Here is a 12,023-nt window from a genome sequence, read left to right as displayed (position 1 = left end):
ATCCATCCATCCATTATCCGAACCGCTTATCCTGCTCTCAGGGTGGCGGGGATGCTGGAGCCTATCCCAGCAGTCATTGGGCAGCAGGCAGGGAGACACGCTGGACAGGCCACCAGGCCATCACACAGGGCCCACACACTCACACACACATTCATACCTAGGGACAATTTAGTATGGCCGATTCACCTGACCTACATGTCTTTGGACTGTGGGAGGAAACCGGAGCTCCCGGAAGAAACCCACGCAGACACGGGGAGAACATGCAAACTCCACACAGAGGACGACCCGGGACGACCCCCCAAGGTTGGACTACCCCGGGGCTTGAACCCAGGACCTTCTTGCTGTGAGGCGACCACGCTAACCACTGCACCACCGTGCCGCCACCTTTAAAATGAAATCTGTAAAATAATGTGCTACCTAGGAAATTCAAGTGGAAAACAAACTGAAACCTTTTAGGGAAATATAAAATGAAAAAATACAATAACCTGGCTTCAAAACTCTAAACTGATAGAATAGAACTATACCATCCAGCCGAGGCCGGAAAATCACCTTTGGTCTCACCAGATACAATAAAAACAGCACATTTTACATCAATACAGCAAATCTCATCACATCACACACAATTGTACAGCAATCAATACAACACGTGCACAGTGGACAGCATACATTCAACGCAGGAGAGTGCAGATCAATGCAGTTTATTCGTGAAATTTATTGCACGAGGAACAAAAGTTCCCTTATAGATCTTTTTGTTTGCCAGAGGTCCTCTGCAGCGCCACCATGAGGGGAGCAACTCAAACTCTGTATGGAGGGGCTGTTTAGTGTCACCAAGGTCATCCAATGACTTTTGTTAGTGGCTTTCTTGCTGTTTCGATGATCCTGGCCGGTTGTTTTTGTTAAATGTCCACACCAGACAGGGATACTAACACAAGAATACTCTCTGTCAGGCTGACTGTTGTGTGCTGGAGTAGAAATTAGGTACGAAGTCGGAGCTTAACGCGAGCACAACTTTACTACAGTAATGTCATCTTCTTGCACACTTCTCGCTCTCTTACCCTCTCCATACTCTTCTCACATGTTTGCACTGACCCCTACTGGCTGGAGTATATAAGCTGAACATACACAAATGTGTATGTTCAGCCCTGTTTGTGAAAAATGAGAACATCTAGGTAGCATGAACAACCTTTTTAAATGACCAAATGTAAAGGCAAAACATTTTCTTCTAAGTCCCTCTGAATCTAATGTCATTCATAACATTTTACAGTCCAATGAATACAATAACCTCGCCATTGTGCTTCCTTCTATTACCAAGTAACGTTACATTACACTGTGGAAGCACTACTCATAAATCTGTCTCGCTCTATCAATAACAGTTCTATGTGTGTGTGTGTCACTTAACAAAGTCGCTAAGCCGCACTGGTGGCTGTCTGTCTCTGGCTGGTCTTTGGGTCTACGGAGCAGCTTCGGCAGTGGGAGGCATTCCGCATTTTGCCATCTTCCAAGGTGTAGGTGTCCTGTCCTTTTCTTCCCAGCACGGTTTGAGGTGAACTGAATTTGGAAGCGCCTTTCTTCAAATGGGTGCCGAGCCTCACTCGCACCCTGTCCCCCTCTTCTAGCTTTGATGCTTTTGCTGCTCGCTTTGTGTCGGTGTAAACTCTCACCCAACGTTGATGAGCAGTCACCGGGTTGTGCACTGAGTCATCATTCCACATCACTGTTCTGGCAGGTGACACGTGCAGTGGCGTCCTCAGCTTGCCACTGAACTGGCGCAACACCAGTGGTGGCATGCGGCGTGACGCAGCAGTGGAGCAAGGGATCTGTGATGTAAGCTTTCCATGGCTTACTTTCCAGGGTGGCAGTCTGCACACAATCCTCGAGAATGCGACTCATTTGTTCTACTGCGCCATTTGCTTGGGGCAAGTACTGGGAGACACGGGTGTGTTTAATGTCCCTGTGTTTAAGAACGTCATTGAAAGTAGAGGATGTGAATTGCACAGCATTGTCAGTCACCAGCTCTAAGGGATTTCTAAACCAGCTGAATACACTAGGCAAGAAAGTGGTGACTGTGGCTGTAGTAAGATTATGGTGAAAGCAAAGTCACTTGCTATAATAGTCAGCAAGGCTGAGGGCATACCTGCAGTCCCAATTTCCAGGCTCAGAAGACCCTACAATATCCAGCCCCAGTTTCTCCCATGGTGCAGAGGGGAGCGGTACAGGTTGGAGAGGAGCAGCGTGAGCTTTTGCACTTTTGTCATGACTTTGGTAGAGCTGGTAAGCAGGTAGGATCGCATGGTAGGATCTGTGGGAGCAGGAGCCTTGAGAATGGCCTGAATATAACCATCATCTGGGAGCAGTCCTTGTGCTGTAATAGTGTGTCTAAGAAATGAAAGGCTTCTGCAGTTAAACTTGCGACATCATGCCAGAGATTGGGTATGTTCTTGAGCTAAACTGGATTGATGAAGGATGAAATAAAATACACTGTGAAAACAGGGACTGTTCAGGGTCAGCCCTGCCTTCTTAAGTGTGGTTACCATGGCTTGTAGGTTGTGATCTTGCTCAGCTGCTGTTTTCCCATATACTATCAGATCATCTAAATAGTTCTGGACACCATCAATATCTTTCAGTATTGTAGCCATCATTTTTTGAAAAGCTGCTGGGGCCGAGGCCAGACCATACAGAACCCTACAGAAACAATACAGGCCATCATGTGTGATAAATGCTGTTAAGTTACGGTTCTCTTTGTGTAGCGACACCTGATGGTAGGTTCTGGCTAAATCAATGGCTGAAAACCCTGTCACCCCCCAGAGTTCAGCAAACAGGTCTTCCATGTGTGGGTTTAGGGGGCTATCAATGACAACAGTCTTGTTTGGCTCCCTCGGGTCCACGCACATGCGGATGTCACCATTCTACTTTGTAGTCACCACAATGGATGACACCCAGGGAGAGGTGTTCACCTTCCCAATGATACCAGCCTCTTGTAAGTGAAGCAGTTCTTTGGTGATTACTTCTCTGACAGAGAGGAAGCCTACATAGTTTCTGCTGAAAAGGCTGTACCGTGTCTCTCACCTTCACCTTGTGAACGAACCCTTTCATACATCCAATGGGCTTAGAGTTCATTGTTGTATTCAACTGTCTCACTATTGCAGTAGGAGGAGAAGGAGTGCAGGAGGGAGAGGACACCACCGCAGTCTCAGCAATCTGGCGATTGAGAGCAGACACCAGCTCCGTACCGAGCAGTAATGTGTCTTGCTTAACGACAGATGAATCTACTGACCGTATTCTTATCATGTTGGACATGCACTGGAAGGCATCCATGAACAGGGAAATCAGATCTGGACGAAGTAACCAGCTTTACTGGTTGGAATGGAGTGGGTTCCAACTAGCTGGAGCCAGCTTTACTAACCACATCGCCACCAAGGGGTGGCTTCAGTGGTGATGTGCTTAAGTGTGGTCGGTAGTGGTTTTCTGGCAGTACTGACACTGAGGAGCCTTTGTCCACCACCAGCTCAATGGCAACGGGTAACAACCTTCTCAGTCCCTATTCTCACAGTGTATTTCATTTTATCATTCATCATCCACCATTTAACTCAACAACATGCACAATCTCTGGGACTTCTGGGACTCTTGCTTTTGGTGGTTTTCCTGAGTGGGGGCATGCTTCAGTGTACTGCCGTTAGCTACATCTCTGGTCTTTGGTGATGCACTGAGCTCAAGAAAATAGTTCCTGGCCCTGAGCGCCTTTCTTTTGTCTTTGACACCTTCAGGGTCACCCCTGAGGAATGCCACCTTTTTGTCCTTAAGGCAGCTTTTCAAGTCTTTTAAGGCAGGGCTTGTTATTAGGAAATACTTTTACTTCCTTGGTGTTGATTACAGATTCCTCACAGAAGTGATGCAGTCTGTCAGTCCATGGGGGTCTCTGCACGAGTTAAAGAACATGTCCCAGTTTGTTGTTTCAAAACAGCTTATCCTCACTTTCTCTGTCCCAAACTTTGTTTTTATGATGGGGTTTTCCCTCTTCATGCATTGTCTGTAGTTCGGCAGTGAGTGGAGGACATTATGGTCTGATTTACCAGTGGGAGGTCTGCATATTGCCTTATATGCATCCTCAATATTGCCATAATATAAGTCAAGAATGTGTGACGAATGAGCTGGACAGTCAGTTGCTGTAAAGTTGGGAGATGTACTGCTAAAGGGAGTATGTTAAAATCCCCCAGAATAAAAACTGGTTGATCAGCTGATCGTGCGAGCGCGCTGTTCAAACTGTCTGATATGCGCTCAGCTGCTTCCTTATTATTGGGACCCGGAACATGCCCCAAAATAATGGTAAACTGCCCAAATTCACAGGGTAAATAAAAGGGTCTGAATGATCCCACCAGGATCTCATGGTCTGTTCAAAGATGGTGAAATGTGTTGCCCACTTTTTGTCAACCAAAATGCAAAGGCCACCACCGCCAATGGCTTTTCGTGATTTTATCTGATCTCCGTCTGCCGTAGTATATCATCGATGTCCACGTTACAGTCCTGGTTTAACCATGACTCGGTAAAACAGATAAGATGACTGCGTCTAAAATCTTCCTCCAATCTTCTTCCAAATCCATCAAATTGTGAGGGCATCTCCTGTGTACTGCCCTCTTCAGGTCACCCCACAGATTGGATTCAGGTCTGGGCTCTGGCTGGGCCATTCCCAAAGGTTGATCTTCTTTTGTGTCTCGTGGTCTATCCAATGCCTTTTGTACCCAATGAGATCCCATTCATGCTTTATAAGCTCTTTGTGGACCATGGCTTTTGCTGTCAGATGCAACTAAGAAGATGTCAAGACAATCCTACAGGAACAGCCGGGCGTTATTTGTGGTTATTCACAGTAACTTTAATTGATGGCCGGTGCATAATAACTAACTACTATTTCACATGAGTTTGAATGTGATTGGTTACTTCTGAAGACAGCCCCATCCCCACAGTGGGCCGTTGTTGTGCTGAAAGCGGAAATTCATCTTCATCTTCTGCTTTCTAGCAGACGCCTGGAGGTTTTGTGCACACACTTCAGCCATTACCGCAACCAGCTTATTGTACGTTTTGTATTTGGTATTTCTTTTTTTTCCCGTAAAATGTTTCTGATTGTCTTTCACTTTATTCTTATAGGTTGCAATTTCACACTAAGGGTTAAAAGTCCTGACATGATTTATCTTGGTTTCGTTTTTTTTTTACATCACAAAAACCTGCCGTTGAACAGGGGTGTGGAGACTTTTTAGATCCAGTAGACCAGATCCATGCTTTTATTTGGTCTACATGCGTCTGAGCCTCACATCTTCATCCGACACACAACAGGTATGTGTCCTGTGGTTTCTCAGTCACCCCCTTATTAACTGTCAGCGCTTCCCTGCTGGTGGCAGCTGCGCCGCGTGACTCACCTGGGTCCATGCTGCCACGCGGTACTCGGCACACCTCTGCATGTTGCACGTCTGCAAGGATGGAGGCGCTTCGGAGTAAGCGGCGCAGACGGCGTCCTCCACCACGCGGGGTCCGGAGGCGTCGTGGGAGACACACTGCACGCTGCGGACCTGCGACCCCCCGCCGCACTGGACGGAGCAGGCGTTCCACTCACCCGTGTTCCAGCTGGGACGACATGAGGGAAGGTCAGAAATTGTAACGACAAATGAACTAGACTGTTAAAAGAAGGTGCTATGAAGACATACTGTGGCGTCTGTGTTTGTTGGGATAGTAATAATAATAATCATTATTATTATTATCATTATTATCATTATATAGCACTTTTCTAAAAACTTATCTTGTGTTTGAAATGTGACCCAAACGACACAATTACAGAGAGGTGTGGGCACATCATTTTTTAAGGTGTAGCATTATGGAAAAAATTGTTGTTAAATCCTTGTCAGTGACTACCACCATCAAACCACTACCAACTATAGTGAGCAGGCCAACTATCTGGACATAGCTCATTTTTCTTGTTTAAATATGTAATAATAATAATAATTATTATTATTAGATCTTAATTACTAAAGGCACTAAGTGTTCTCATACTACAACATAGGGCTGAGACCTAAAGTTGGAACATGAATTGTCAGCAAGGACAGGAGAAGCCACAAGAGAGAGAGAGAGAGAGAGAGTGTGGCAAAAAAAAAAAAGTTCAGAAATGTTTTGGATGTATTAAAATGTTTCGTTGCAAAATGAGATATCTGAAATCCAAGAAAGCACTCCTACTCTACAAAATAATTGATGACCTAACCCTAAAACTCTGTATGGGGCCCAATATTCACAAAATAAAGACATAGCCATGGGGCGTCCGGGTAGCGTAGTGGTCTATTCTGTTGCCTACCAACACGGGGGCTCGCAGGTTCGAATCCCTGTGTTGCCTCCGGCTTGGTCGAGCGTCCCTACAGACACAACTGGCCGTGTCTGCGGGTGGGAAGCCGGATGTGGGTATGTGTCCTGGTCGCTGCACTAGCGCCTCCTCTGGTCAGTCGGGGCACCTGTTCGGGGGGGGGGACTGGGGGTAATAGCGTGATCCTCCCATGTGCTACATCCCCCTAGCGAAACCCCTCACCATCAGGTGAAAAGAAGCGGCTGGTGACTCCACATGTATCGGAGGAGGCATGTGGTAGTCTGCAGTCCTCCCCGGATCGGCAGAGGGGGTGGAGCAGCGACCGGGACGGCTCGGAAGAGTGGGGTAATTGGCCGGGTACAATTGGGGAGAAAAAGGGGGGGAATCCATCCTTGCATCCTTTATCCAAACCGCTTATCCTGCTCTCAGGGAGGCAGGGATGCTGGAGCCTATCCCAGCAGTCATTGGACAGCAGGCGGGGAGACACCCTGGACAGGCCGCCAGGCCATTACAAGGCCCGCCCACACACACACACACACACACACACACGTACACACCTAGGGGCAATTTAGTATGGCCGATTCACCTGACCTACATGTCTTTGGACTGTGGGAGGAAACCGGAGCTCCCGGAGGAAACCCACGCAGACATGGGGAGAACATGCAAACTCCACACAGAGGACGACCCGGGACGACCCCCAAGGCTGGACTACCCCGGGGCTCAAACCCAGGACCTTCTTGCTGTGAGGCGACCACACTAACACCACCGTGCTGCCGGGCAAAAATCCAAAAACAAAAGAGACATAGTCATCTGTGTTTTGTTTTGCATTTTGACCAATAAAGCATCAGGTAACATTTTCCACCACATGAAACAGACGATACTTTGTAATTAAGTCCTTTTAATGAGCTGCGCTACAAAAGATGCTGTCTTTGACACAGGCATGTCTGTAGTTTGGATAAAAACACTTGTGTTTTGATTAACACATTATCCATTAAAACATTTTCTGCTGTTTGAATTATGTGGAAACAGCGTATTTCTCAACAGTATAGTTTGGCTCTCGGGGCCCTTTCCAGCTACTCCCCACCCCACCAAAACCCACACCCACTACCACACTAACCAGCGGGCTAGCTTTTTATGGCCGTTAGCTTTCCCTTTCTGCAGTAATTACAAGAACCCAGAAGTATATCTATAGAACTGAAAGCTGTGCTAAAGATGCCAAAAAGGGCAGCATGTTTAAATTTTACACGCTAAATCACTACCCCGGATATGGCACATAGACAGCGCACACGGGGCTCAATGACAGGCGTGAAGCGAACCATCAAATCTTTTTAGGGGTTTTTTTCCGTGCTACCGATCTCTAAACGGAAGTCTAATGAGGGTGTAGTTAGCTCCACCCTGCATTCATTGGCATCTCAGGTTTCCCCGAGCGGCAGTGGTATCAAAGGAGAGGAATCGGGAAACACCACAAAGTCACTGTGCCTCTACCCCAGCTACTTACTGCCAGGCGTCTGGCTGGGCTTCACATACAGATGTACGCAAGCCCAGTGCCCCCAACCCCACCCTCCACCCAAACCTCTAACCCTGCAACCCTCAGCCCTGACACAACATACACACACACACACACACATACACTTAGCAATCAGAGAGAGGGGTCAAGGGTTAAAAGGTCAGCTGTTCGGGGTTAGGTTTATTTAAGTTAGATGTATTTAACGCAACTCCTGCATTAAGTCACCCCTCCCTGAAGAAAGAGGGTCTAGGACGTACAGGGTTGAGCGGGGTTCACAAAGCACACAGAACAGCCGCAAAGGGTTGTCCGCTCCCATTCGGTGCCCATGTTTGTACATTAAAATGTTTATGCCAGTTACAATTCCAACAGAATACGAGCAGAGTAAAGTATAGCTTTGGTGTTTCGCACACCGCGTGCAGCTTTCGCAAAAATATTTTGGGAAAATTTAAGCACATGTGCATCACATTTTAAAACCGTGGAGGCCGAGGACTCATACTGTTCCATTTAGCAGCCCTTACTTGTGTCTTTTTGTGGTAATTGGCTGTTTATTACCAATATGAGTGCCAAAGTAATGGCCTGGCAGCCTGGCCAGGGTGTCTCCCCGTCTGCCGCCCAATGACTGCTGGGATAGGCCCCAGCATCCCCGTGACCCTGAGAGCAGCATAAGCGGTTCGGATAATGGATGGAATGGATAGGCCGAGGACTCATACTGTTCCATTCAGCAGCCTTTACTTGTGTCTTCTTGTGGTAATTGGCTGTTTATTACCAATATGAGCACCAAAGTAAATTAACAGTAACCATAGTGATGATAAACATCAGATCTTCTATGAAATTTCACTTTCCCAATAATGAAATTGGTTTCGTCACTGAATTATCAAAAGGAAAATGTAGATAATTCAGTTTTGCGTGCTATGTGAATCCAGCCTTATAAAGAGATCTCTGAGCTGAACAGATGCCCCACCCTTTTGTTGTCAAACCCCCTCGCGTGAAAGAACAGGAAGAACAAGAAGAACAGGAAGAACAAGAACAGGAAGAACAGGCAGAACAAGAAGAACAAGAAGAACAAGAAGAACAGGAAGAACAGGAAGAACAAGAACAGGAAAAACAAGAAGAACAGGAAGAACAAGAACAGGAAGAACAGGCAGAACAGGAAGAACAGGAAGAACAAGAAGATCAGGAAGAACAAGAGGAACAGGAAGAACAGGAAGAACAAGAACAACAAGAAGAACAGGAAGAACAAGAACAACAAGAAGAACAAGAAAAACAGGAAGAACGGGAAGAACAAGAAGATCGGGAAGAACAAGAGGAACAGGAAGAAAGGGAATAACAAGAAGAACAAGAAGAACAGGAAGAAGAACAGGAAGAAGAAGAACAGGAAGAACAGGCTCTCGCTCTACACACGGATACTAATGCTAACATCAAACACCTATCAAGGGGGAGATTTGTGTGTGTGAATCCATTTTTTTCACTAATTCACACTGTTTAGTGATTTTGAGTCCAAGTTGTGAATTCAGATATTGCCTCTATTAAGATGCCGATGATCAAGACTGAGTGGAGTCTCACGGTGGCCACTAATACAGGACGGTGGTTGCACCAGCAAGCTAGGTATGAATGTATGTATCCAAATAAATGTGAAACACTGAAGCAATTCATCCACAGAGCAATTGTGCTTGTCTAAATCAGGACTAAACACATATTTTTTTATTCTTCTTAATCTTCTTGTCTTCTTAAGTTTTATAGTCTTGTGTCTTCTTAATTTAGACCAAATTTACAACAAGGACTTTTTCTATGATCTCCCCCTGTGTTTGAAACCACATACAATTCCACTACGACTACATAGACCGTGGGTTACCTGAATAAATTGCTTCTGGTTCTTTCTGAGGCCCTCCACAATTGTGGTGCATACAGGTACGCCATCCTTTCGGACAGTTGTAACACACCAAGCACAGTGAGAACCACTTTAAGAGACACAACTGCCTTGGACACGTTCAGTCTTAGACTCAGTGTAAATGCATTACCTCTTAGTTGTCTCACATGACATACATGACAGCAAAATAAGCAACAATAACCTTCAAAATACGGAGCGTTTTAACCGGTTCGTGTCTTTAGACTGAGTTTATCTCAGATCTTATACTTGAAAATAGAATGAATATGGTCTCATTCTACAGGTCCGGACTGAAAGAACTCAGCCTCTTACAGATTTGCACATCTCTACCGCTGATGCTTGCTCTCCACTCACCTGCGGGTCTGGGGGCATGGATGGGGGTTGCAGGTCCGGTTGCTCAGAGGCCTTGGCAGAGCGGCACAGATGTAGTCTGGGTAGGCCTCATTATCAATGGCGCAGAAGACCAAGCGAGACTGGTACCCTGAAGAGGGAAAAAGACAGGAAGTCATTTAACTCTGCAGGAAGTAGTCCGTCTGTGACCTTAGCCAGTGAACCCAGTGTCAAAGAATAACACTGTTACTGTGTTAAGATAATTTATGAACAATATGAATGTGCTTGAATGTGTGTAACTATTAATGAATGCGGTGTCATCAAAAACCTATCGAATGTATTATATAAAGAATTTAGTACTCTATTCTATATATATAGAAATCTGTGCATATAGTAGATGATTTCAATAAAGCCCATGTACATGAAAAGCGGTATGAAAAGTGAACGAAAGCAAAGAGAAAAGATGTATGTATGGACCAGAGACTATGAAAGTCTAACGGGGTTGTCTAAGTTCAGGAATGGTCATTGCAGATTCAAGCCAGAGCTAAGCGTAAGGATAAATGAGTCAGGTTCGTATTCTTGCGTGTCTGACCTGATCCGCATTCTTTGCTGCAGGCAGACCAGGAGCCAAAGCTCCAGTAGTATCCCTCTCTGGAGCGTCCATTGGGCAGGTAGTATTCATACTCCACCCCTTGGTTGGGCTCCTGGCTAATCAGCTAGGAGGACAGAATTGCACAAGAAGCTCAAAATCCATTCGTACAAGCTGAGATCATTTGACGAAATATTTCACTTAAACCTCTGAAGAGAACTTAGAGAAACACTAAAAAAATATGAAGGGCACAATTTATTCAGAGATAAATGTCGGTCTTGTTGACATTAGTTAACATGGACCTTTACCAATGACAAAAATGTGCTGAAGCAAAGACATCAAACGTACAGCAGACACAACTCACAAAACACAAATATGTGAGCAAAGTTGTGGTAAATGCTACAGGAGAATTGAGCACAGTGATAATAACTAAATTTATACAGAGTTACAATACACACAACAGAGAACAGTCTAGAGATGAGGTTCAACACTGTTACAAGGAGAGCAGGTGTCTTATTACCTCTAAGACGAGGGGTTCGGTGGTGGGGCCACGGCCAATGATGGTCTCTGGGACGTTGTCCCCCTCAGCACCTCGCTGGTAGTACAACATGGTGCCCGCGATGGGCGTGGCTCGGGAAAACTCAATCACAAAGTGACCATTGAGGTAGTACTCTCCCCGCAGGTTCTTGATAGCTGGATGTGTGCATCGGATAAGATTGGTCAGTTTTTTTTTGTACTCAAACATGGCTCAATTATACATTTATTAGTTCACTATACCCACTAAATCCAATTAAGGCTTGCATGGGGTTAGAGCCTGTCCCAGCAGGCTTTGGCAAAAGGCTGGAAGACACCCACCAGCTACTCGATTGTAAATGATAAGATGTTACGTAATCTCTTTTTTGAGGGAAAATTCTCCCTGTGCTCGTGCCTGTCTACAGGGAGGTCAGAGGTCAGGGTCAGCACCCCCGGAGCTGCTTGGGATTCAGCATCTGGTTCAAGGTCATGTAAACCTGGTGGGTGCTTACAGGACCCACCAGGAGCCTGACCCCTTCATCTCCATTCTCACTAAAGCCATTACACTCCTCAAAATCTGGCTGCCCATAATGTGCTTTCCATTCTGTGGAAACTCATCTCATCTCATCTCATCTCATCTCATCTCATCTCATCTCATCTTTAGCCGCTTCTTCGAGGTCGGGACAGTGGCAGCAAGCTAAGTAGGGCACTCCAGATGTCCCTCTCCCCAGCAATGCCCTCCAGCTCCTCCTGGGGGATCCCAAGACGTTCCCAGGCCAGATTGGACATGTAGTCCCTCCAGCGAGTTCTGGATCTACCCCGGGGTCTCCTCCCAGTTGGCCGTGCCCAGTAAACCTCCAAA

The 12,023-nt window shown here is 46.1% G+C and overlaps 1 protein-coding gene across 1 annotated transcript in view; it reads right to left on the bottom strand.

The window, feature by feature from the left end:
• Nucleotides 1-12,023, bottom strand: part of paplna (papilin a, proteoglycan-like sulfated glycoprotein) — a 61,139-nt gene that overhangs the window by 27,883 nt on the left and 21,233 nt on the right. Inside the window, exons 10-13 of the mRNA XM_056295447.1 lie at nucleotides 11,169-11,341; nucleotides 10,652-10,775; nucleotides 10,084-10,210; nucleotides 5,409-5,613 (exon numbers count right to left, since the gene is read on the bottom strand). Of these exons, the coding sequence (XP_056151422.1) occupies nucleotides 5,409-5,613; nucleotides 10,084-10,210; nucleotides 10,652-10,775; nucleotides 11,169-11,341 (629 nt within the window). The remainder of the gene's footprint in view (nucleotides 1-5,408; nucleotides 5,614-10,083; nucleotides 10,211-10,651; nucleotides 10,776-11,168; nucleotides 11,342-12,023) is intronic.

The sequence above is a fragment of the Lampris incognitus genome, chromosome 16, assembly GCF_029633865.1.
Source record: "Lampris incognitus isolate fLamInc1 chromosome 16, fLamInc1.hap2, whole genome shotgun sequence".
Taxonomy (NCBI): domain Eukaryota; kingdom Metazoa; phylum Chordata; class Actinopteri; order Lampriformes; family Lampridae; genus Lampris; species Lampris incognitus.
Note: the sequence above shows the minus strand (reverse complement) of the source record. Positions and strands in the feature narration are given on the sequence as shown.